The sequence below is a fragment of the Tachysurus vachellii genome, chromosome 20, assembly GCF_030014155.1.
Source record: "Tachysurus vachellii isolate PV-2020 chromosome 20, HZAU_Pvac_v1, whole genome shotgun sequence".
NCBI lineage: Eukaryota > Metazoa > Chordata > Actinopteri > Siluriformes > Bagridae > Tachysurus > Tachysurus vachellii.
In genome coordinates this window covers 2,293,963-2,321,437 of record NC_083479.1, presented here as the reverse complement: position 1 = coordinate 2,321,437, position 27,475 = coordinate 2,293,963, and the positions used below count along the sequence as shown (strand labels likewise).

At 39.0% G+C, this 27,475-nt stretch overlaps 3 protein-coding genes and 1 long non-coding RNA gene across 4 annotated transcripts; 3 read left to right on the top strand and 1 right to left on the bottom strand.

Annotated features, from left to right (window-relative positions):
- Positions 1-148: 148 nt before the first annotated feature.
- Positions 149-1,964, bottom strand: rps25 (ribosomal protein S25). Its single transcript, XM_060896458.1, has 5 exons — positions 1,883-1,964; positions 1,163-1,255; positions 840-1,023; positions 313-411; positions 149-204 (listed from the first exon to the last, which is right to left on the bottom strand). The coding sequence occupies exons 1-4, from the start codon at positions 1,883-1,885 to the stop codon at positions 317-319; spliced, it is 375 nt and encodes a 124-aa protein (XP_060752441.1). The 5' UTR covers positions 1,886-1,964; the 3' UTR covers positions 149-204; positions 313-316.
- Positions 1,965-6,418: 4,454 nt separating this feature from the next.
- LOC132863214 (uncharacterized) lies at positions 6,419-7,043 on the top strand. Its single transcript, XR_009650101.1, has 2 exons — positions 6,419-6,516; positions 6,603-7,043. It is a non-coding gene; the product is annotated as an uncharacterized LOC132863214 (long non-coding RNA).
- Positions 7,044-13,021: 5,978 nt separating this feature from the next.
- Positions 13,022-16,180, top strand: LOC132863594 (histamine N-methyltransferase-like). Its single transcript, XM_060896487.1, has 7 exons — positions 13,022-13,092; positions 13,796-13,942; positions 14,393-14,445; positions 14,528-14,635; positions 15,292-15,422; positions 15,578-15,671; positions 15,759-16,180. Exons 1-7 carry the CDS (start codon positions 13,061-13,063, stop codon positions 16,106-16,108), a joined length of 915 nt encoding a protein of 304 aa, XP_060752470.1. The 5' UTR covers positions 13,022-13,060; the 3' UTR covers positions 16,109-16,180.
- A 7,328-nt stretch (positions 16,181-23,508) lies between these two features.
- On the top strand, positions 23,509-27,182 carry LOC132863596 (histamine N-methyltransferase-like). Its single transcript, XM_060896489.1, has 7 exons — positions 23,509-23,573; positions 25,192-25,338; positions 25,432-25,484; positions 25,571-25,678; positions 26,359-26,489; positions 26,582-26,675; positions 26,763-27,182. Exons 1-7 carry the CDS (start codon positions 23,542-23,544, stop codon positions 27,110-27,112), a joined length of 915 nt encoding a protein of 304 aa, XP_060752472.1. The 5' UTR covers positions 23,509-23,541; the 3' UTR covers positions 27,113-27,182.
- The last annotated feature ends 293 nt before the right edge of the window (positions 27,183-27,475 follow it).

Genomic DNA, 27,475 nt, shown 5'->3' with positions numbered 1-27,475 from the left:
GTGTGTGTGAGAGAGAGAGAGAAAGTGATCAGACTGACCAGCAAACAAACCTACAGTGAATTTTACTCTTTATAACCAACAGGAAGAACAACTGGCCAGCGATTTGATCCCCATGCATTCATGAGTGAAAAAGAAAGTCAAACAAAGATCTGTTTTTGTTGTTTATTAAACTATACAAAACACATTGATGAGGCAGATGGAAACCTGGAAAGAGAGGGGGGAAAAACTTTGTTAGTAAAACTAGATTAGTTAAAGATTTTAATACAGAAATGTGTTCATTTACTTTAAAGCACAAATCTTCGTCATAATCACCTCTTTACGCATCCTTCTCTGGTGCTCCCTCATCAGTGCCCTTGGTGTTGCGAGTGTAAATCACCTGAGCCCTGTGTTTTGACACAAGCTTGATCATACCTAAAGGCAGAGACGGAAAAAAGGTCACTTTCAACTTGACGTGGACCAAAACCATATCACATTGGTGTCTTACTGCTGCCAAATATCTTGTACTAGAAAAATTTCTATTGACTGCAATTTTTAACTCACTTTCATTAGCTCAAAGTTCAAAAAGAAATTTCTTTATGGTCACTGAACTGAATTTCTTGTAATATATTAAATTGCAGCTTCATTTTGTTTGGACATTGATTTGTTGTGAAAGCACCAGGACACACAGTAAGAGAACTCGACTAGCTACAAAGCTTTCATGTGGGCTGTTTGGATTCTTTTCACATTACACGTGATTTCCAGTTCTGGATTTGAGCAAACTTGGTGCAAGTCTTTTTCAGCATCATGCACACAGTTCCGCATAAGCAGTCGTTTAAAATGACCTCTGCATCCTCTACTACCTTTGCTGAGCAGTTCGAGGAGGGCCGCCCTGGCCAGGGAGCCTCTGATCTTCAGCCTCTCGGACACCACGGCAGGCGTGATGAGCTTGTAGTTAGGGACTTCTTTGTTCAGCTTGTCATAAGTCGCCTTATCGAAGAGGACCAGGTTGTTGAGCTTGTCCCTGACCTTTCCTTTGGACCACTTCTACTCCAGACAAAGGAGAGAGAGAGAGAGAGAGAGAGTAAATAAGAGTCTTGTGTTCGTTTACAGCAGCGGCACCTCCTCTGAAGTACAAATCTACATCATCTACACAAGAATAAACAAGACTTAAAGGTAAAATTACCTTCTTTTTTGCTTTGCCTCCAGATTTGTTGACTGGATCCTTGTCCTTTTTGGCTTTGGACGTGTCCTTCTTCTGTTTGCTGTCCTTGGGTGGCTAGACAAGGATGACAGAAAGAACATTCTTAGAATAATAGAATAAAAGTATCTAAATACATTAAAAAAAGGGTCCCAGATTAACGAATGAATCTTAAATCGAGATGTCTGAAAAACCTAACGTGTAAAATACGACCCTAAACACACGTGATTACGTAACGTGGGATTTTCTGGATGTGTTTATTATCCTTAGGGGAGATAAATATTTATGCTAATCATAACTAGCATTGTAGCTTCTCTGTCACACTGGGTGTGTTTCAGAGTAAAACTCCATCGCGTGTAAAACTATAAAGAGCCAGGATTATAACACCCACGTCGAATAAAACCACACACACGTTATCAGGTAAACATATTTTATATTTTCCACACGGGAGCGCGCTCGCTGCTTTTCACTCGGGCCGCGTGCACGTTCCGCGACCCCGCATGCTAACATGCTAACGCGCTAACATGCTAACTGCATCACACGCGCACGAAATAAGTCGATTAAAACGCTAAAATTGTCTTTCATGCCGTTTTTTCTCGCTCCTCGTGACTATATCGGTCCTCAGCGATCGCCCATCACCAGCTACATGTTTTAATCAGGCGGTTATAGACGTTATTTCTGTACAGTTTAATCTCACATACACACCATGGCGATGCTTTCGGCGAGATGCGCGAGAGAAAGGAAGCTGAAAACGCTCCACGTCCGCTTTGGGCACGCGCTTCTTCGGCTTACGGGGGAAGTTTGGCCTCGTGACGTTTTGACTCATTATCACCACCTGCTGGATTTATAAAAAAAATACAATTATTATGATTATTAATATTATTGTTATTGTTAGTTCTTCTTTTATAATAATAATAATAATAATAATAATAATTATTATTATTATTATTATTAGTAGTAGTAGTAGTAGTAGTAGTAGTAGTAGTTGTAGTAGTAGTATTAGTTATTATTATTTATTATTGTTGTTGTTGTTATAATAATAATAATAATAACAATAATAATAATTATTGTTATTATTAATATTGTTATTATTATTATTATTATTGTTATTATTATTATTGATGTTGTTGATATTAATAAAGCAAGTTCACTATCAAGATTTGCCACTGGATGGTTGATATTCTAAATTCTTAAATTTAAGAATTTTATTTTAAAAATATGGCAATGAGGCACCTTTTCATTAAAACTGCAATACTGATTTGAACCTGAAATGTCTTTCGAGAAATGTCTTTTGGAGTATAATTTTGATTTTAAATAATTTTTCTCCTTATGAACCTGGAACCAGAAAAAAAAAATAAATAAAAAAAATAATTTTTTTCATGTAAATCCAACAATATTGAACATTTTGGGAAATTCCTGTGTTATCCTTATAATCATGGGCTACAACAACAGAAGAGCACATGGGGTTTCTCAAGAGTCAAGAACAAGAGTCTTGGCTGAATCATGGACACAGACTCACCTGAGTTTGGACAAACATCACCTTTTTTTCTTTTTCAAGAATTTATTTTTCCTATACAGTACAAGTACTGTTTAGGATTAAACGTGTTACAGTTCATCTAAAAATCAGAAAAAACACTGATCCAAGCTGTTTTGCCTTAAGCAGTATAATACATCCGCCATCATTAATACATATTTAACGCAGTTCCTTTTTATGAACGCTTGGTGTCGCTTTTGGACTTCAATTTCTTTCTTAATTTTTAAATTAATTAATTTATTTAAAAAAAATATTGTTTCAATAACAAATGATAACATAACAAAATGCAATGTCATATTATTCAAATCTTAAAACAGTAACATAACAAAATAAGTTTCCAAATAAGTTTTCATTTCCAGCTTAAAATGGAAAATGTTTGGTTTCTTTTCAGACCACTTTACATTTATGGATATGAAACCTTCCAAATAAAATAAAAAGATTTAAAATAAAAACATGACATTTCGCCATTTTACTTTCCTCATAAAAAAAACATCTTTTTTTCTGTATATTAATTTTTGTCCCATATAATGATTCAAAAACATATTCGACATCAATACAAAAAGAAAAACTAGTGTACATACAATCAAAAAAAATATAATATAATATATATATAACATATAAATATAATTTTTCTCTTAATTAAAAAATGAGAAAGAAATTCAGTACACATGCAGCAGTTTGCGTTTCCATGGTAACAAATTGGCTGTTAGCTCCAGGATGGTGGAAGGAAGCTTTTCCCCATAGAATTAAAAACTACACATATTAACAAAGGAAAAAGAAATATAAAGATTGACCAGGGGCGATTCTAGAATTTTCATTTTAGGGGGGCTCAGCCCCCAGGGTAGGGTTGTATACTGCTCCGTGTAACTTTTGGTCATTCGACTTTCCATTCAAGGGGCACGGTGGCTTAGTGGTTAGCACGTTTGCCTCACACCTCCAGGGTCGGGGTTCGATTGTGTGTGTTCACCTTGTGTGATTGTTGTGATTGTTCACCTTGTGTGTGTGGAGTTTGCATGTTCTCCCCGTGCCTCGGGGGTTTCCTCCGGGTACTCCGGTTTCCTCCCCCGGTCCAAAGACATGCATGGTAGGTTGATTGGCATCTCTGGAAAATTGTCCCTAGTGTGTGATTGCGTGAGTGAATGAGAGTGTGTGTGTGTGTGCCCTGCGATGGGTTGGCACTCCGTCCAGGGTGTATAATGCCTTGATGCCCGATGACGCCTGAGATAGGCACAGGCTCCCCGTGACCCGAGGTAGTTCGGATAAGCGGTAGAAGATGAATGAATGACTTTCCATTCAGAAACGGGTATTAAAAAACAAAAAAAGAGTGGCTATTTGAATTTCGTTTTAAAATACAAAAATTACAATTGAAAGACAACGCGTTTTTCTTTTTCATGGTCAAAAACGGATGAGTAAAATTTTAAAAATGGTTTGATTTTTGAAACGAAAAAAGGCCCGTATTTTATATTCCGAGACCGGATGTGGTTATTTACATGACAAAAGCGCCAAATTTGAGATTGTGCCAATGTTGCTTTAGCCCAGACTAAAATGTCTTTGGAACCGTACTCAGTTATGATATTAGATATGGCAAAATAAGGCCTGTCATCTGCAGAAATCTCTGCGCGGATATCACACGAAAGTGGGGGAGCAAGAGGATGTTCTGCAAGAAATGTGAGGAGATTTTGGGCTGAAAATGGCTTAAGTTTGATGGGACTCCCCGACGCGCATTTGGAGTTAGAGGTGGCAAAAGCTATAACCGAGGTATGCACTTGCTATATCTCCCCGTTTTTAGTGTGTTTGTGTGTGTGTCTGTGTGTGTGAGAACTAACATGTAGGCCTATATGCACACACATATGTCCTGCATCCCCAAAGGGTCTTCAACTGGCATCTTTTATGCCCGCTTATTACAAATAGTAAATAGATCACACTAAATAGCCTCAGCCTACCATTATTTGTAAGTAATCGCTGTCAACATAATCCTTACAACACTGACAAATCCCTTAACACAGACATACACATGCTGCACTGTCTAATGGCATGATAAACATATATCAGCTGGTATGATTTTGGAAACTGGAAATCATGTTAATTTGTTATAATCTAGACGGGACCTACAAATGGAAGAAGGATGATAAAGGGGTATCTCGACATGAAAGGAGTGCATGCTGTAGAGACTCGAATTGGAACAGTGCTCAGAACTATGCATCAGTCTTACCATGAAGCAAGACGTCAGGTACAGTATGTACTGTCTCAACATTAATATTTTACATTATCAAAATTCCAATTTATGTTTAACTATGAGCTAATCTGTATTTTTATATTTTTATTGTTTAGCTGCAGTTACTTAGCTTGTCTAAGATTGAAAAAAACCTTACACAATTTTATAGTATAATCAAACCAAATACCCTAATTTTTATTTTATTTATTCATTATAATTATTTATATTAATTTATTTGACAGGGACAACACAAATAGGCATCGTTACATTTATAAAACCTGCAACCGATGCAGTGTATAAAGGACTAATGGGATTTTGTATATGAAATAGTTTCAGTACATTGTTTATCTATTTTTTTTTTCAGGGTGCCCGCAATCTCAACCCCATACCATATCAAGCTGGTTACATGGGCCATAAGATCCATATGGACCAAAACGAAAAACTGGCTATGTTTGGGGTCACCCATGTTTTAGCCATTGATGGCTTCAGCAAAAAGGTTGTTGCTCATTCTACAATGCCTATAAAAAACAACCTTGCCATCTATGAAGATGTTTTCAGGTAACAGCCTATGTCTTGTTGTGGACACTAAAGGGATTGCATACACACGGCTAAGAATGTGACTAAACTGTTGAACACCTACATAGTTATGAACCATATTATACAGAAAATAACTGATTTGGAACAGTTACGTTTAAAAGTTTATTAAAATTGACTTTTTCATCCAATAGGCCTGCAGTACTTGAATATGGTATATGGGACCAGGTGCAAGTAGATCATGGCAAGGAGTTTTATTTGACACTCTTCATACAGGAGCTGCTGACATCTCATCGCCATAATCAGGAGAGAAGGCCTTATTTACAGACTTCATCCACAAGGGTACAGTTCAGTAGTTTTTGTGGATGCTTCAGCTGCACACTACTTGTATGACTGCTTTTATTATTACTATTATTGTTTGCTTCAGCAGCATACAGTTTACTTGCATACATGACATAAACTGTCTTTACATTTCTATGCTTTCTGAATTTTAGGGTAAACATCCCATTAAATTAAAATCAAAATTAACCTTGGCCAATAACAGATTTTTTAAATCTATTTACATCTTAAAATTAAACAACTGCTGAAAGAAAAAAAAAAAAAACAACAACACTGGACTTTATTCAGTACTTTAAATTCTAGTTACATTGTTTTTTTTAATGTTAAATTCCATTTGGGAAAATTGTCCTTAAGCAGAGGACCATGTGTAAATGTGCATAATGACTGCTGGGTTGATACATTTACAGATTTACTGGGAATTCTGCATAATTATTTTTCCCCAAATGGGTCATAACATATTTTTCATTAACCACCACAACAGATTGACTGATGAACCTTTGTTGCAAATTCAGAATTATATAGTTGAACAAATCTGGCCTGAAGTCAACAGTCGTGTCAACTATCCACTAAAGACAGCTCTTCTGCAGTTGGTTGATCAAGAAGAAATATACTTGAACATCAGCGTTGTGAGATACTGTGTGTCAAACCTGACTCGCCAGTTGTGCCAGATTGGTCTTACAGGGCTGGTGGAGTCATGGAATGCTCACCGAATTCCAGGTGCAATAAAACAGTGTTGCAAAGATTACAATAATCACAATAAGCATTCATAAGTTAAGACCACTAGTCTGTTATTTATTTTACAGGTAAAGGTGTACCAAATGACTTGGCTGGCTGTGGATGTCCCAAAAAAATCCCACAGGAGCTGCTGCCTCATTCAGTTGATGCAGCAGACCTTTACAGCCAACAGCTGGGATCCTCACTGGCCACACATTCAACTTTTGGAGTTGATCCATTTTCAACTGAACAAGGACAAACTTAGAGTTGAGAATCAGTTTGCTGAGCAATATTCAGACATTTCAGACTTGTTCTCTAGAGCAGTGAACAATGACTTGGCTCCGTACAAACAGGCATTGCTCTGTCTTATAACCACAACTCAGCGCAATGTGTGAAAAGCAGATTGCTCTATTTGAACAGAATGTAAATTTGTAACAAGAACAATGAACACCAATCACATCAACCAGCCTAAACATGTAAATAAATTAACATTACAACTCAATTTTTGAATCAATAAAACAAAGTCAAATACAACATGAGTATTTGTGAGTATAAAAGTGCAAAATGCTACTCCTCTTCAAAAAGAGATCTCAGAACAGAAAATGCTTCTGACAAACCATTAATTTCAAATATGTTGTTGCCTGTTTTGTTCCCTCTACATTTTGCACAGTACACAGAGGTCTCTTGCCACTGTTCCACACGTTTTGCAGCCAATAATGCTTCGGCAACACTGTGTGAAGACTGGCTCCTCGATGAACTCTAAAAAATAAAAAAATAAAATTAGAAAAACTAGTCAGTCATTCTCTGTGTTTGTCTACCTGCCCTTAAAATGTTCTTGATGTACCAGACAACAGTGTTTCCTATCGCACAAAAGGACCAGTGACACTCTCCCTATGATTTCTTACTCAAATTACCAATACAATCACTCTTTATTCTTATACCCACATATATGCATGCAGAACCCACATGACCTGTTTTTTGATCTTTTGAAGCATCTGCGAAAATGTGCATATGTTCCCCATATCTTGACCCCACATACTCCCTTACATTATATAACCTACCTCTGAATCATGAGGTCCTATAGCAGGTGCTTCAGCACCCCCAAGAAAAAAATCACCCCTATAGCACCCCCTACAGATTTTTTCCTGGGATCAGCAGGCTGTAGCCTATATATAAATAAGCTGATAATAAAAAAAATAAACAATATATATAATTAAATAACATTTGAGTCTTTACGCATGCATAGGCCTAATTCGTGCAGTGCAATAACGAAGTGCACACTTTTTGTAATGTCATTATATAGCATTTTATTTTAAAAATGGAGCCCTTGTGGGGGCACGGTGGCTTTGTGGTTAGCACGTTTGCCTCACACCTCCAGGGTCGGGGTTCGATTCCCGCCTCCACCTTGTGTGTGTGGAGTTTGCATGTTCTCCCCGTGCCTCGGGGGTTTCCTCCGGGTACTCCGGTTTCCTCCCCCGGTCCAAAGACATGCATGGTAGGTTGATTGGCATCTCTGGAAAATTGTCCCTAGTTTGTGATTGCGTGATTGCGTGAGTGAATGTGTGTGTGTGCCCTGCGATGGGTTGGCACTCCGTCCAGGGTGAATCCTGCCTTGATGTCCGATGACGCCTGAGATAGGCACAGGCTCCCCGTGACCCGAGGTAGTTCGGATAAGCGGTAGAAGATGAATGAATGAATAAATGTTGTATTGCTGAGGAGGTTGTTGTCCTTAAAGATCACATGGAGTTGTCATCTCCCTCTTTAGAATCGCAGAGTCTAACTGTAGCTGGTAGATCTCCAGATTTCTCAGGATTCTCACAGAGTCAGCCTCAACTCAGTGGAGGTCCAAAATCTTCATGGCACAGAAGACAATCTGAGCTGGTACAGATTCTGGGTGCCTAAGGATCCAGTGGAGCAGTGGAGAGGGATTAGCATATCTGCTGTTCATAATATTAGCAAGCACTAGATGATAATGTGCATTTGGTCAGATGTATTAGAGCACAAAATTATGGGATGTATTATGTGTACACCTGACTAAAGAGATGAGTTTTTAATCTACATTTAAACTGGGAAAGTGTGTCTGAGCCCCGTGTCTGATTTGTTCCGCGATCCTTGTTTTTGTTGTTGCTATTTAATCTGCATGTCTACAAATGAACTGAGACGTGAGCAATTCCATTTAAAAAACATTTTCACCTCACATAACAGCAGCTGATCTATTCTATTTTTCTATATTTTGATGTAATTATACTGACGTACGTGTTCCTTAGTGACACGTTTTCGGATTGCGTTGTAAACCCTTCCGCTCTCCCGCTAAAGGATGTGTCCTAGTTTGCACGGGTTAGTGTTGAAAACACAACATCGACTATCAAAGTTGGTCTTACTGTACCTTGAATGCAGGTGTCCTTCGAAGTCCCCTCGGTCTTCTAACAAATGATCCTATTCAAGTTCTTCTACCTAATCTATTGTTTGAATCTTTAAATGAAGGAATCAGACCTTTACGCACCACAGTAACCTCCTTGTCGTCATGTGGTTGCTTCCTGTTATCACGTACGCAAACAGACAACATGGCGCCTCCATGCTTGTAAAACACGCCAAAAACTACTTTTAAACAGGAAATGACGGAATTTTACTGTACATATTTACAGCGGGTCTATTCGGACGGGATTAGTATTACCTGAGGTAATTTTTCCGACCTTTTTACAGAAGGTAAAAGTCGCCGTAATCTTTACTGACATTGTCCGTAATCATTACCGAGATGGCACATTCGGACGGGACTAAAATCATCGAGGAGCTCTGGTAATAATTACTTTACCCCCACGTCCCCATGTAAAACTAATCCCGTCCGAATAGGGCTTTAGTCCTTCTTGTCTTTTCAGGATCCTCACAATGGGAGGCCTTGTTTTTATTAAAAGCAGTGTAATATAGATAGATGTGTAATATATGTAAAATAAAAAGAAAATTACAAATAAAATCTCCTTCAAATAATCAAACAGTATTAGAATAAGTAAAAGTTATTAAGATGCAAAGATTATAACAAACCAAGGAACACTCTCCAAGTGTAAACTTGCGTTTGTTCTATGATGCACCCAGAGTATAACATGCCTTGAGGTTGTCTACACTAGAATGCACACACAATGTAATTTAAGGCAGGCTTTTATACATTCTGTGTCATTACTGTTGCCAGTTGGATTTGGCTGTCGGGTTTGGTCACCTTTGAGCCTTCTTGACGGCCAACATCTCGTCCCCCAACCATTTCTCATCTCCCAAACATACCTCGTTGGCGACTCTGTGTGCTGCTAATGTCTCTTTTTCTCTATTCTCAAGGTTAACACTTCTATATATGGTTATATGGTAACTTCCTGCAACTTGTCAGGCTGTGATTATATACGATTGAAGCTTTCTCTCTCCGTGAAATTCGACAGCAAGCATTAAAACACTCCGCATGCAGGTTACTCCCAGCGAATACACAGTATTCACTACAAGAAACAGCTTTTCATCTAAGTTTACAGTCAAAATAAGCAATATTAATCTGATCATTTTTCTATTACAGGAGAATACATGATTATAAGAAAAAGAAAAGCAATTCAGGGTTCTCTTGAACGTCTGAAAATAAAACATAATAAAACATAATGCATTATAATCTTCTTTTCTTTCGAATCTTCTTCCAGCTGTCTAGGTACAGCGTCCGATCCCTCGATGTCTTCTTCTAAACACTCGTACTCGTAAATCTTTTAACTCTTAAACCAACTCTTCAACATTTCGTATTTTTACATCGATTTTCCTTTGTTTATTTACCTTACGTTTCTCTTTTCTTTTCCAATTTTTCCTTCTCTTTGTATTATCTATGTCCGTCTGTCTACTGACGGTTAAGTTAATAATTGGTTGTTGTGTACCTTTATATTTATTATTATTTATTTGCTGAGAACCAGTATTAGGGCGTAGGAAGATTCCTGTAACTCCATCTCATACATTCCAGTGTCTCACAACAATTTTGTCAGTTGCTTAATTGGGGTGGGTGAGTCAGTGCATGAGTCAGTGCATGATTCAGTATCTGCAAATGAAGCTGAACGAGTTAGAATTGTTTTAAAACAGATTCGTTTTGAGACTGGAATGCGTTGCTCTGGTGCATGTGTTGTATGACTGTAAACTGTAAACTGTAAATTATCAGACATAGATTTGAGTTATAATATTATAATCTATTAGAATTCGCCTATAATTTGGCAACATTCTCAACAAATTCAACAAAATCCCCTTCATCATTTTCTGCTGAATAAACCTTTTTTTTAAGTGTTATTTTGCATTTGTTTTGCATTTTAATTGAATTTCTTATTGAATGAGTCAAGAGTCAAGAAGCTTTTATTGTCATTTTAACCATATATACTGTAGCTGTTGCAGTACACAGTGAAATGAGATGACGTTTCTCCAGGAGCAAAGTGCTACATAACACAAACACAGAGCTATAAGGATTTAGTAAGTTAGTCCTAGATACATAAAGTGCATCTGTGCAACCTGGTGTAAACAGTGCAGGACAAAACAAACAAGACAGACAAGACAGTGCAGGACAAAAAATTACAAGACAATACAAAAAGACAATACACAATAGACAATAAAAAGAAACAGAGCCGGCCAGTGTAAATACTGTCTGTCCAATCAATATTGCGTGTGCAGTAATACTAGAATGAACACAGTGTTATAGCAGTAGGTCCCTAAGACCTGCTGGATCAGACAATAAATGCACTGCTTTAAAGGCAAAGCAAATAATTGTAAATAAATCTATATTCTTTATGATTTTTTAAATATGAAAACAATTCCATAACTTAATTATTGTGGAAATTAAATTCAATAACTTCACTTTAATACACTGTACTGTCTCCAATTTCAGCTCACACATCACTGATGTCCTGATAGTTATACTACAACACTTATTTGGGGGGAGATGTGTTTTACTTTTGGGGGAATTATTTTCATATTAAAAATGATACAAAAAAGACACTTTCCCCAAATAAGTGTGAATATGTGAATCTGTGAATATGCAGACAACTTTACTTAAGTCGGCGTCTTAAAGGCAGGGTCTCCGATTTTTAAGAAACGCTTCAGAAAACTGAATCGGGCCGAAAAGTAAACAAAAATCAAAACAAACGTATAGCCAATGAGCAGAAAGGGGCGTGTCTTGTCAATGTGGGCAGAGAGAGTGTTCAGTGCGCATGTGTGACATTAGCAGAAAGCGTTTTTAACATTGACATGGAGGATAAAAACAAAGAAAGAAAGAGAAGAAAGGCTTACAATAAGGTATAAGAAGTAGGACGTGTTAATATTCCAGCGCTGGAGAGAACTGAAGGAGCAGGAACTTGGCACATACTTGGCAATTTTCATCAAAATCAGCTTTCCTCCGCGGTGGACAAAATACACAAGTCTCTATGTGCAGACGACTGAGATACAGATTCCAAGGGACCGTCTGCAAAGTGCAAAACCCGAAAAGCGAATACTACAAAAACAGTCAATAACTTCACTGTAATACACTGTGTACTGTCACCAAATTCAGCTCACACATCACTGATGTCCTGATAGTTATTTTACACCACTTATTTGGGAGAAATGTCTTTTTGTATCATTTTTATTATTTTTTTTAATACGAAAATATTAAACTCGAATCTGTGAATCTGCGGCCAACTTTACTTAAGTACCTCGGCTTCTCATCGCAGGCCTTCCCGCTCCTTCAGTTCTCTCCATCGCTGGAAAGCTGATCCTATATTAACACGTCCTACTTCTTACCTTATCGTAAGCCTTTCTTCTCTTTCTTTCTTTGTTTTTATCCTCCATGTCAATGTTTAAACTGCTTTCTGCTAATGTCACACATGCGCACTGAACACTCTCTCCGCCCATATTGATAAGACACGCCCCTTACTGCTCATTGGCTACACGTTAGTTTTGTTTTTGTTTTGTTTGGCGGCCTGACGCAGTTTCTCAAACAACGGAGACCCCACCTTTAAGCACATGTAAGATAGATAGCATCCTGATTGGCCTGTTTCAGTAAGTCAACCAATCAATTGTCAGTGTGGGCAGGCTTTTAGCTCTTTAGCTCTCCCGAACCAAATTAATCAGTGTATCTAGAAACAGGAGTGCCATCATGGCTCGTGGCATAGGGAGAGAGCCCTAAAAAAAACCACAGTATAAGACACATTTTACACCATCATGGCCCATGGCAGAGGGAGAGAGCCCTAAAAAAAAAACACAGTATAAGACACATTTTACACCTTCATGGCCCATGGCAGGGTAAATGACTGTAAAAGACATGTTGACGTGACTTCAACACGTTTTGTTTCATCTTCAGGTTTCCGGGTGTGTGTGTGAGTGTGGGGGGTTGGTTGTTTTCAGAATACCTCCCGGGAAAATACTTTTTGCAGGTTGGGATGTCTGTGTACACCCCACCTTTAAAAGAGGAGCATCCAGTTCTGTAAATTATAAATATCTTGCCATGGGCGGAGCTACAGCTTTATAAAAGATCAGCGTGATTCTGAGATGAAGCGGTGTTCCTGCACTACTGTACATGTCTACAGAACAACAGGCTGAAGACAGAAAGTAAGTGTGTGTGTGTGTGTGTGTGTGTGTGTCAGTGGGTGCTCATGATGGACTTAATTTCATCTGGGTTTTATTTCAACTGTAAGCAATTCTTTAATTAGGGTAATTCTTAAAAAAAAATTCACATGCAGTCTGTGATAAAAACCCCTTTTCAAGAGATTTCTAACATTCTCAGTACAGAAATAAAAAAGGTTTAACAGAACATGAATGCATAAGACACACATGTAATGTAAAAACTAGAGTTAGTGAGGAAGTGTAGACTTTAACAAAAAGGCAGTTAAAATGAGCTGTCACACAACATTGTTATGTGAATCCACCAAATGTCTTGCATACTTTCTTTTTCTTTCTTTAGATCATGAACCATTGCAGACAATTGTAAGGAAATTACATCATATAGACACTGAAAGTGAAAACAATGTCAGGGGAAAAAAGAAAAGGAAATATTGCACAATGTTATTCAAATTTACTAAGCAGTAAAAATGTAAATTGAAGAAGAAAAAAGGTGTTTTTGTCACGGCGAACTTCTTTGTGTACGTGTGTATGTGTGTGTGTATATGTGTATGTGTGTATATGTGTATATGTGTATGTGGGTGTGATACGAGAAAATCAGTACTTTCAATCAAACTGGTTTAACGATGCTTCTTGCTTGACGCCACTATGTTGTGCAATCCGAGCTGACAGCTACAACGTTTCTGTATTTCAGGAAAAAAATAAAAACAATAAAGATGCAGAGCCTTCTGGACGACTATTCTAAATACCTTATGACCTTTGAGGTGCTGTTGGCGAATTCTGCCGAACACCAGTGCATGAAAGATTTCATCCATACGACTCTTCCAGACATCCTGGCCAAGTATATACACACACACAAACACACACACACACACTCACACACACTCACACATACACACGTACACACACTCACACACATAGACACACACACTCACACACAAACACACATACACACATATACACACACACACACACACACACACTCACACACACTCACACATACACACGTACACACACTCACACACATAGACACACACACTCACACATACACACACACACACACTCACACACAAACACACACACATACTGTACACACTCACACATACACACACATACACACACACATAAACAAACATACACACTCACACACACACACATTCACACACACACATACACAAACACACTCACACACACAAACATATACACACACACACACAAACACACACAAAAAGCCACTCTATATCTCTAAACACACTCAATCATCCTCTCTCTCTCTGTCTGCCATGTGCAGCATCGGATCAGGAGGATCCACTCTGAATGTGATGGGAGTAGGAACCGGATCAGGTAGGTTGACTCTTTCTCACGTGGTTGGAGCTCCATAAAGGGATCTGCATCATCTTTCTTAAAAGCCGTCATCTTTCTCCAGGTGAGATCGACCTGGAAATTCTCAAACTGCTGCACAAAATGCACCCGGATGCCAAAGTGGAGAACGAGGTGGTGGAGCCCAGCGACGTCATGATTAAAAAACATAAAGGTAAATAATGAAGATAAATAAAGAATAATAAAGAATCCCAGAAAGATCAAGTATCTTAGCAGGTTAAAGTATCATCAGTCTAAGCAGAGTGAATGTTTTAATTAACCAAATATAAGATTATTAAACCAATTTCTAGACCTTTGCTCTAATGTCAAGCTTTTAAGCTTTCTTCTTCTAAAATCGTTCAGAGTTCAGGAATTTCGCCTTTGAATGTGTAAACAGTGTGTTTTTTTACACTCCAGTGTGTATTTTAAATACTCAGAAATACCTCACTGAGACTAAAGACCTAGGACAAATTATGTAATGGTTATGAGCAAAGAATAGATTTTTCCTGCTTTTAACCAGCAGGTGGTGCTGTTTCTTTATTATTTTTGGTCTGAAGATTTAAAGTTCCAACATACGGTCGATGAGAAATTAGTGCCTCAAAAAAATAAATAAAAAATTCTTGAAGTGAAATCAATGGTGAATGTTTTTTGTTTAAACCCACCGATCCCAAAGATTTTTTTAAGCATACAATTGGTAAAAATTGCGAGTCTGTGATCTTCTAACAGGAAATCCTACGTTTCTGCAGCATAACAGTAACTGAATGTGAACCTGCTCTTGCTCTTTAGACTATAGAGTAGACTTAGGCTGGTGTGTGACATTATTTCTTCTAGCTTTATTATCCAAAACGCCCGGACTCGATTACGTGAACTTCACTTTTAATGAGATGACTGCGGTGGAGTTCGAGAACGAATGTAAGACCAGGAACTCTGAGAAGAAGATGCACTTTATTAACATGATTCAGGTTCGTACCTGCACTTCTGGATATTCCTTTGGTTTGATTAAATATTTACGATATATAATAAATATATTATACCGACTGTGATATTAAGTATAAACACAGGAATGGCTTTCTGCTCTATTGAAGACTGAAGAGCCTGATTTACTGTTTTATTACAGATGCTGTACTATGTGGAGGATCCAGAGGCCACGCTTTCCTTCTACAGAAGTTTACTGCACAAAGATGGCAAAGTCCTCCTTATCCTGATAGCAGGTAAACAAACCCAGTTTACTTTAATCTGAGGCACAGGACAAGGAGTGAGTGAGTGAGAGCTTTGCTAACACACAGCGTCCCCTGCAGGTGAATGCGCATGGGCCAGGTTGACAGAAGTGTTTGAAGATCAGATGTACAAGCAGGGAACTGCACAGAACTTGTCAACCAGCCGAATCAAGAGCTTTCTGGATTCCAAAAAAATCCCCTACAAAAACTACAAACTCCAGTCCCTGTTGGACATCACTGAGAGTTTCATACCTGGAGATAAAAAAGGAGACAAGATACTGGATCTCCTGACCGAAGTGATTGAGTTCCGTAAGACCGCTTCACCGGAGCAGAAGGAGAAAGTGATGAAGTTTCTAAAACTAAACAGCCAAACTGTGAATGGCAGGATCCTGTTCGACTGCAGCACCGAGGCCTTGCTGATCGACGCATAGTTGATAGAATCCAGTTCTTTTAAGCACTGCAAGTGACATGTTTGTGTTTGAAATAAAATGTCTGGTGCCATATTCCTGAATCATATTATTTTTTTAAATCGGTTTATAATATCCGTTTGTCTGCTTCACTGAATTCTCCAATTCAATTAAAATTTATTTCTATATCGCTTTTTACAATTGACGTTGTCTCAAAGCAGCTTTACAGAACATAAACATAGAAGAAAAGGTTAATATAAAGAATAATATAAAGATTAATAGAAAACAAAATTCAAGATTAATATTAGATATATTTAGTTCGCAATGTGTATGTATTTATCCTCAATGAGCAAGTCTGAGGTGACTCAGACAGCAGTGGCAAGGAAAAACTCCCTTATGCCCCTTTTCCACCGAGGCAGTTTGAGTGCTGGTTCGGAGCCTAATTTAGAACCAGTTCTTTGTTTCGACAGCCAAAGCACCGGCTCTGAACCAGGAAAAGTGGTTCTTAAGTAGCACCATAACGTTGCTGGTCTACACTTCAGAACCGCTTGTGTCAGGGGCTGTGGGCGGGGCTACTGTTAGCGCATTTGATAATGTACCTTAAGTATACTAATGTTTAATACTTTTTTACTTTAAGCACACATTATAGTAAGTAGCTACATGCTAAGGCTACCTTTTTTCTGTGTTAATGATAAAATAACGTTATGTACTTTCTCGATTACAACCTCCGTTTATACAAATTACATAGAGCTGCACGTACACGTTGGATTCGCCGCATTTGGATGCTAATGTAGGTTCACAAAGCCATGAGCAGTAACAGTAAAGCAACATCCGCTATTGTTGATGTGTTTGTGTTTGCCCCTGCTGCGCTAAAGTTGCTGGGACACGTGACACGTTTACAGTGACCTCAGACTTGGCTCTGTGATGGCTCTTTAGCCGGTGGAAAGGCAAACCGGTTCTTAGGAGGTTCGCGAGTGGAACCAACTTTGAACCAGCACCAGTGCTAGCTCTGAACCAGCACCCGGTTCTTTTTGGTGGAAAAGGGGCATTAGATGGTAAAGGAAGAAACCTTTAGAGGAACCAGACTCAAAGGGGAACCTCATCCTCATATGGGTGACACTGGAGGGTGTGATTACAAATATACAGTCTGACAAATGTTGTATTGATGCAAAAGATCACATGGGGTTCACATCTCCTCTTTAGTATCGCAGTGTCCAACTGGAGCTGGTAGATCTCTAGATGCCTCAGGATTCTCACAGAGTCGGCCTCATCTCAGTGGAGGTCCAAAATCTTCATTGCACAGAAGACGATCGGAGCTGGTACAATTTCTGTGTGCCTTGGGATGGGTTAGAAAGAGAGAAGCAGTGGAGTGGGATTAACATATCTGCTGTTCATAAAATGTGCAAGACTGATGTAATAGTGCACAATATTTTGGGATGTATTATGTGTACGCCTGACTAAAGACATGAGTTTTTAGTCTACATTTAAACTGGGAAAGTGTGTCTGAGCCCCGAACACTATCATATGAAAACGCTCTACCACCTTTAGTAGACTTAGATATTCTGGGAACTACCAGAAGTCCTGAGTTTTGTGATCTCAGAGAGCGTGAAGGATTGTAACGTGTTAGAAGACTAGTTAGATACATGGGAGCTAAACCATTAAGAGCCTTGTACGTAAGTAGCAGCAGTTTGTAATCAATTCTATACTTAACAGGTAGCCAATGTAGAGATGATAAAATTGGGGTTCTATGATCATACCTTGGGGGGCGCGGTGGCATAGTGGTTAACACGTTCGACTCACACCTCCAGGGTTGGGGGTTCTATTCCCGCCTCCGCCCTGTGTGTGTGGAGTTTGCATGTTCTCCCCGTGCCTCAGGGGGTTTCCTCCGGGTACTCCGGTTTCCTCCCCCGGTCCAAAGACCTGCATGGTAGGTTGATTGGCATCTCTGGAAAATTGTCCGTAGTGTGTGAGTGTGTGAGTGCGTGAGTGAATGAGAGTGTGTGTGTGCCCTGCGATGGGTTGGCACTCCGTCCAGGGTGTATCCTGCCTTGATGCCCGATGACGCCTGAGATAGGCACAGGCTCCCCGTGACCCAAGGTAGTTCGGATAAGCGGTAGAAAATGAGTGAGTGAGTGAGTGAGTGAGAGTGATCATACCTTCTTGTCCTGGTAAGAACTCTGGCAGCTGCATTTTGGACTAACTGTAGCCTATTTATTAAAGATGCAGGACAACCATTATTAATGTCACCGGTCCTGTTCATTATTTCTATGGACAGGATTTCTAGGCGCAGTCGGGGGCCGGAGCAAGTCCGGTTTGGGGACCAGAGGATTTCGTTTCTGCTTTTTGCAGACGATGTTGTCCTGTTGGCTTCATCAAATCAGGACCTTCAGCGTGCACTGAGACGGTTTGCAGCCGAGTGTGAAGCTCTGGGGATGAGAATCAGCACCTCCAAGTCCGAGGCCATAGTTCTCAGCCGGAAAAGGGTGGCTTGTCCCCTTCAGGTTGGTGGAGAGCTCCTGCCTCAAGTGGAGGAGTTTAAGTATCTTGGGGTCGTGTTCATGAGTGAGGGAAACACGGAGCGGGATATCGACAGGTGGATCGGTGTATCCTATGCAGTGATGCGGTCGATATACCAGTCTGTTGTGGTGAAGAAAGAGCTGAGCTGCAAGGCGAAGCTCTCTATTTACCAGTCGATCTACGTTCCTACCCTCACCTATGGTCATGAGCTTTGGGTCATGACTGAAAGGACAAGAACCCGGATACAGGCGGCCGAAATGAGTTTCCTCCATAGGGTGGCTGGGCACTCCCTTAGAGATAGGGTGAGGAGCTCATTCACTCCGGAGGAGCTCGGAGTAAAGCCGCTGCTCCTCCACATCGAGAGAAGTCAGCTGAGGTGGCTCGTGCATCTGTTCCGGATGCCTCCTGGACGCCTCCCTGGGGAGGTGTTCCGGGCATGTCCAAACGGGTGGAGGCCCCAGGGAAGACCTAGGACATGCTGGAGGGACTATGTCTCTCGTCTGGCCTGGGAATGCCTCGGTATCCCCCCGGAAGAGCTGGAGGAAGTGTCTGGGGAGAGGGAAGTCTGGGCATCCCTGCTTAGACTGCTGCACCCGCGACCCGGCTCTGGATAAGCGGCAGAAGATGGCTGGATGGATGGATGGATGGATAACCACCTAGTAATGAATTACAATAGTCCAGTCTAGAGGTCATGAAAGCATGAACTAGCTTCTCAGCATCCGATACAGATAGGATGTTTCTCAGCTTGGCAATATTTCTAAAGTGGAAGAAGGCTGTTTTTGTAGTATGGGCGATATGATTTTCAAAAGGCAAGTTGTAATATAACACACAGGTCTTTCACTGTCGAGCTACTAGTGACAGTACATCCCTCTAAATGGATGTTGAATTCTGAGAGTTTCTGTGTACTGGTTTTCGGGCCGATAAGTAGTATTTCTGTCTTATCGGAGTTTAACAACAGAAAATTACAGCTCATCCAGTCTTTTATCTCTTTAACGCACTGAGTTAATTTGGACAATTTAGCTATGTCATCTGGTTTTGATGAGATATATAACTGTGTATTATCAGCATAACAGTGGAAATTAATCCCATGTCTTCTAATAATGTTCCCTAATGGGTCACAGGGAGCCTCAGGCGTCATCGGGTATCAAGGCAGGATACACCCTGTACGGAGTGCCAACCCATCGCAGGGCACACACACACACACTCTCATTCACTCATGCAATCACAGTACGGACAATTTTCCAGAGATGCCAATCAACCTACCATGCATGTCTTTGGACCGGGGGAGGAAACCGGAGTACCCGAAGGAAACCCCCGAGGCACGGGGAGAACATGCAAACTCCACACACACAAGGCGGAGGCGGGAATCGAACCCCCAACCCTGGAGGTGTGAGGCGAACGTGCTAACCACTAAGCCACCGTGCCCCCCATTTGATAGTTCATTAGGACCTAAATTAGGTTTCTTAATGAGGGGCCTAATAACTGCCAACTTGAAAGATTTAGGGATGTAACCCAAAGATAGCGAGGAGTTAATAATATTAAGAAGAGGCACACCAGCTTTATGGAACACTTTTTTCAGTAATTTAGCTGGAATGGGGTCTAGTGAACAAGTTGTTGGTTTAGCTGTAGTAATAAGCTTATCTAACTCTTCTTGTCCTGTACTTGTAAAGCGCTGTAGTTGTGAGTGTAGAGCTTTAGGTGAGACTGGGTCACAAGCTGCTCTCAAATGTTGAACATCAACTATTTTGTTCCTGATGCTTTCAATTTTATCAGTGAAGAATCTTATCAGTGAAGAATCTGGGTTTTTGTTAATCTAGCCGCTGTGCTAAATGAAAACCTGGGATAGTTTGGTTTAGAGCCTGTCTATAGCTGGACATACTGTCCTTATACTCAGTTCTAAAAACCTCTAATTTAGTTTTTCTCCACTTTCGCTCGAGGTTACGGGTTTCTCTCTTGAGGGTGTGAGTATGACTATTATACCATGGTGCAGGTGTTTTATCTCTAACTTTCTTTAATCGGAACAGTGTCTAATATGCTAGTGAAGATAGCACCTATGCTGTTAGTCGTTACATCTAGATTGTTTGTGTTTAAGGGTACAGTAAGAAGTCCAGACAGATCAGGCAGGTTATTTGTGAATCTGTCTTTAGTGGTCGGAATAATAGTTCTAACGAGTTGATAATGTGGTGAGACACAGTTAGTCTGTTCTACAGGTAGTGTGTACAGTATGCGGTAATGGTCTGTGATGCCATCACTTTGAGGTATGATATCTATATCAGTGACATCTATTCCGTTTGATATTATTAAATCTATGATTAGATTAGATTAGATTAGATTAGATTAGATTAGATTAGATTAGATTAGATTCAACTTTATTGTCATTGTGCAAGGTACATGTACAGAGCCAATGAAATGCTGTTAGCATCTAACCAGAAGTGCATAGATAGCTTATTTACAAGTGGCAGTGTAATAAATAAGGGTATGAGGTTATACAGAAGGTGTAGTAATATGTACATATAACTGAATAAGGGTATACATAGTGTGTTTTTTATATAAATATGATACAGTATGAAGTGTTATGACAGATATAGCTGTACAAAAGGAATGTCATTATGAATATATACATCTATATATGCATATATATTTATAAACAGAATAAATATGGATGGACATACAGAAGTATAATGATAGTTTTGGGTGGTGCAAGGATGCATGATTTTAAAGTAGTGCAAAATAGTGCAAAACACAGAAGAAAAGTGACAGTACAGTGGTGATTATTAACACCATATCAGCTGTTCAGTGCAGAAACAGCCACGGGAAAGAAGCTATTCTTCAGTCTATTTGTTCTGGCTCTGAGACAACAGTAGCGCCTGCCCGATGGGAGAAGTGTAAACAGTCTGTGGTTGGGGCGAGAGGGATCTTTGATGATGCCCCTCGCCCTTTGCAAACAGCGTTTTTTGAAAACGAAGCGTTTTTTTAAGACGAAGAGTTGCTCTAGTGATGTTTTGTTTGAGCCCAAATGAGTTTAGTAGGTCCATAAATGTGAGTCCTAAAGCATCAATATGGCTGCACAGTCAACAAAATGTTCCCCTTCATCATTTTCTACTGAATAAACCTTTTTTAAGTGATATTTTGCATTTGTTTTGTGTTTTAATTGCCTGTCTTGTTGAATGAACAAGAAACAGGATAAAGGCTCAAAAGATCTACTGACAACGATGGTAACGATCAGAGAAAAACAAAGGTTTGGATTATTCATATAATGAACTACAAACTACATCAAGGTTTCTTTCAATTCATCTACATATTGAATATCATCTTTATGTAATATTTTGATATTCTTTCTAAAATTACACAGTTAAACAATTCCAAATGTTAAATATATTTCACACGTTTCTTTTTCCACTAAACTGGTTTAAATGGAAAATGGAAACAAACAAGTTGTGTTTAAAAAGTCTATATTGTAGTTATTAGTCACCATTATAAAGGGAATATTTAGTATCCTAACGTTTTTATGTATTCCTATTTGCATTGCTTTAAAGGCAAAGCAAATAATTGCTTTGAAATATTTGTCCTTTGGAGCTTATATCTCAGTAAGATTCAAATTTAAGTCTAATTATCAATAGAGTTTGAATAATAAATATTGTTCAGTACCGCCCTATTATTCTCCAGGTAACCTCATCTGAACTTGTGATCACTGTGTTCCTGACTGTTGGAAACTTCAGCAATGCCATGATATCAACCATAAAACGAAAAGAAAAAATAGTTTACAGTTAACAAAAAAAAGGCCAATTAGAAATGTTTTAGTACAAAGACAAAACGAAAGGAAAAGACCGGTTATGTAAAACGTTTGCATAAGTATACACACCCCTTAATTTATGTTTTGTAATAGCATTTCATTTACTTTGTGACTTCGCTTTTTTTTTTTTTTTTTTTTTTTTTTTTTTACAGGTTTCTTCATTTATGATGTAATAGAATTGTAGAAGGTGAAACTGTTGGTGGGTATTTCTTACGAAGGCTGAGAAAGGCACATCTCCCTTCCCCCATCCTGACCATGTTCTACAGAGGGACCATTGAGAGCATCCTGAGCAGCTGCATCACTGTCTGGTTTGGGAACTGTACGATCTGGGATCACAAGACCCTGCAGCGGATAGTGAGGACAGCTGAGAAGATCATTGGAGTCTCTCTTCCCTCTATCATGGACACTTACACCACACGCTGCATCCGCAAAGCTAACAGCATTGTGGATGACCCCACACACCCCTCACACACACTCTTCATCTTCCTGCCGTCTGGAAAAAGGTACTGAAGCATTCGGGCCCTCAAGACCAAACTGTGTAACAGTTTGCTGCTAAGAAACTGTGTTCATTCTAGTATTACTGCACGCAATATTGTCTAAACTTACAGTATTTACATACAGTATTGACACTAGTCGGTTGGCACTGTTTTTTGTTTACTGTCTTTTTTTGTATTTTGTGTACTGTCTTGTAACCTTTTGTCTGCACTGTCTTGTCTGTCTTGTCCTGCACAGTCTTGTCTGTCTTGTTTGTATTGTCCTCCACTGTCTTGTCTGTCTTGCCTTGCACTGTTTGCACCAGGTTGCACAGTTGCACTTTATGTATCTAGGACTACTTACTATGTCCTAGCCCTGTCTTTGTTTTATGTTGCACCCTGATCCTGCAGAAACTTTGTCTCATTTCACTGAGTACTGCAACAGTTATATATGGTTGAAATGACAGTAAAAGCTTCTTGACTCTTGACTTGACTTGACTTGAAAGGGCATCATGTTAATTTACAGTGATCCTGCTGTCTGATATTTTATTGAGTTAAAGGAGGAGCATCCAGTTCTGTAAATACTAGATATCTTGCCATGGGTGGAGCTACAGCTATAAAAAGATCAGTGGTGAGATCATCTGAGATGAAGCAGTGTTCCTGCACAACTGTACATGTCCACAGAACAACAATCTGAAGACAGCAAGTAAGTGTGTGTGTGTGTGTGTGTGTGGATGTATGGTGCAGTGTTGTAATGTAACGGAGTACAAATACTTTGTTACTGTACTTATGTAGAAATGTCACGTATCTGTACTTTACTTTGCTATTTAAATTTGTCAACTTTCACTTTTACTCCACTACATTTCCCAGTTAAAATGTCTACTTTTACTCCGTTATATTTCCACTAAGCATCTTCGTTACTCGTTACTACAAAATAAAATCAGAAGAAATGTGTGCGACTGCAATAAGGGAGGTTTGGTGAATCACTGCTCCTACAGTAGATTGCATTACGCACTTCTGCACGCTCTACGGAGAAGCACAGGCACACGCAGTCAGAGCTGGAGGCATTTATCTACAGTATAACGTTAATCGGCGGAAAGCCGCAAAGACTGCAACCAAAAGCAGTGAAATTTCACTATTCTTATTACCAGAGTTTATAACACAAACAAAATATTAATGCAAACAATCCATTCAATACTAAATAAAAATAACATTTATTGATTTGGTCTTTGTCTTGTGAATATTTTTTTTTTATTAATGACTGGATTCATAGGACACACTGTTTGTAGAGAATGCACACATACATGAAGTGATATGATTCGAGACTGGCATCATTACATCATGCATAACATTTTGGTGTCCACTTTTGCCATTAAATAATACCATAACTTTTGGATTACTATGTAGTCATATAATATATAATATAAAACTCTTCTTGTTTTAAATTCTCACTGAGGGCTAAAACCCCTAAAGATGAAATCCTCGAACCGCCCCTGCTCTTATGTCTACCGAAAATCACTGAAATTTTACTTTTTACTTTTACTTCAAATACTTAAATATCAGAAAATGACTTTTGATACTTAAGTACAGTAAATATCAGATACTTTAAGACTTTTACTTGAGTAATATTCTAAAAGGTAACTTTCACTTCTACCAAAGTCTTTTTCTAGTACGATACTTGTACTTTTACTATTGCTTTCTAGTACTTTATACAACACTGGTATGGTGTGTGTGTGTGTGTGTGTGTGTGTGTGTGTGTGCGTGCCAGTGGGTGTGTCAATGGGTGCTCATAATGGACTTAATTTCATCTGGGGTTTATTTCAACTGCAAGCAATTTTTGAATTAGTGTAATTCTTTAAAAAAATTCACATGCAGTCTGTGATGAAACCCCTTTTCAAGAGATTTCTAACATTCTCAGTACAGAAATAAAATGCATGATACATATTTAATGTAAAAACTAGAGTTAGAACTTTCAGATCAGTTAAAATGATCCGTCACACAACGTTGTTATGTGAATGCACCAAATGTCTTTCTTACTTTCTTTTTCTTTCTTTTCTTTTTTTAGATTATGAACCATTGCAGACAGTTGTAAGGAAATTTGGGGGGAAAAAGAAAAAAAGTTTAAGGAAATATTGCACAATATTGTTTGCAAGTAAAATTCAAATGTACTAAGCATTAAAAATGTAAACTGAAGAAGAAAAAAAGGTGTTTTTGTCACGACAAACTTGTGTACGTGTGTATGTGTGTGTGTATATATGTGTATGTGTGTGTATGTGTGTGAGCTGACAATCCGAGCTGACAGTTACAACGTTTCCGTATTCCAGGAAAAAAATAAAAACAATAAAGATGCAGAGCCTCCTGGACGACTATTCTGAATACCTGCTGAACTTTGAGGTGCTGTTGGCGAATTCTGCCGAACACCAGTGCTTGAAAGATTTCATCCATACGACTCTTCCAGACATCCTGGCCAGGTATACACACACACACACACACACACACACACAAAGCGACTCTATATCTCTAAACACACTCTATGTTCCTCTCTCTCTGTCTGCCATGTGCAGCATCGGATCAGGAGAATCCACTCTGAATGTGATGGGAGTAGGAACTGGACCAGGTAGGTTGACTCTTTCTCACGTGGCTGGAGCTCCATAAAGGGATCTGCATCATCTTTCTTAATTAAAAGCCGTCAACTTTCTGCAGGTGAGATCGACCTGGAAATTCTCAAACTGCTGCACGAAATACACCCGGATGCCAAAGTGGAGAACGAGGTGGTGGAGCCCAGCGACGTCATGATTAAAAAACATAAAGGTAAAGAATGAACAAGAATCCCAGAAAGATCAAGTATCTTAGCAGGTTAAAGTATCATCAGTCTAAGCAGAGTGAATATTTTAATTAACCAAATATAAGATTATTAAACCAATTTCTAGACATTTGCTCTAATGTTAAGCTTTTAAACTTTCTTCTTCTAAAATCGTATCAAGTTCAGAGTTCAAGAACTTCACACACACACACACACACACACACACACACACACACACACACAGTGTGTTTTTTTACACTCCAGTGTGTATTTTAAATACTCAGAAATACCTCATTGAGACTAAAGACCCAGGATTTTTAGGACAAATTATGTAATTGTTATGAGCAAAGAATAGATTTTTCCTGCTTGTAACCAGCAGGTGGTGCTGTTTCTTTATTATTTTTGTTCTGGAAGATTTCAAGTTCCAACATACGCTCGATGAGAAATTAGTGCCTCAAAAAAATAAATAAAAAATTCTTGAAGTGAAATCAATGGTGAATGTTTTTTTGTTTAAACCCACCGATCCCAAAGCTTTTTTAAGCATACAATTGGTAAAAATGGCGAGTCTGTGATCTTCTAACAGGAAATCCTACGTTTCTGCAGCATAACAGTAACTGAATGTGAACCTGCTCTTGCTCTTTAGACTAAAGAGTAGACTTAGGCTGGTGTGTGACATTATTTCTTCTAGCTTTATTATCCAAAACGCCCGGACTCGATTACGTGAACTTCACTTTTAATGAGATGACTGCGGTGGAGTTCGAGAACGAATGGAAGACCAGGAACTCTGAGAAGAAGATGCACTTTATTAGCATGATTCAGGTTCGTACCTGCACTTCTGGATATTCCTTTGGTTTGATGAAATATTTACGATATATAATAAATGAAGAGCCTGATTTACTGTTTTATTAAAGATGCTGTACTATGTGGAGGATCCAGAGGCCACGCTTTCCTTCTACAGAAGTTTACTGCACAAAGATGGCAAAGTCCTCATCATCCTGCTGGCAGGTAAACAAACCCAGTTTACTTTAATCTGAGGCACAGGACAAGGAGTGAGTGAGTGAGAGCTTTGCTAACACACAGCGTCTCCTGCAGGTGAATGCGCATGGATCAGGTTGACAGAAGTGTTTGAAGATCAGATGTACAAGCAGGGAACTGTGCAGAACTTGTCAACCAGCCGAATCAAGAGCTTTCTGGATTCCAAAAAAATCCCTTACAAAAACTACAAACTCCAGTCCCTGTTGGACATCACTGAGTGTTTCATACCTGGAGATAAAAAAGGAGACAGGCTACTGGATTTTCTGACCGAGGTGATTGAGTTCCGTAAGACCGCTTCACCGGAGCAGAAGGAGAAAGTGTTGGAGTTTCTAAAACAAAACAGCCAAACTGTGAACGGCAGGATCCTGTTCGACTGCAGTCCCGAGGCCTTGCTGATCGACGCATAGTTGATAGAATCCAGTTGTTATAAGCAGTGCAAGTGACATGTTTGTGTTTGAAATAAAATGTCTGGTGCCATATTCCTGAATCATATTATTTTTTTAAATCGTTTTATAATATCCGTTTGTCTGCTTCACTGAATTCTCCAATTCAATTCAAATATATTTCTATAGCGCTTTTTACAATTGACATTGTCTCAAAGCAGCTTTACAGAACATAAACATAGAAGAAAAGGTTAATATTAAGAATAATATAAAGATTAATATAATACAAAATTCAAGATTAATATTAGATATATTTAGTTCACAATGTGTATGTATTTATCCCCAATGAGCATGTCTGAGGTGACTCAGACAGCAGTGGCAAGGAAA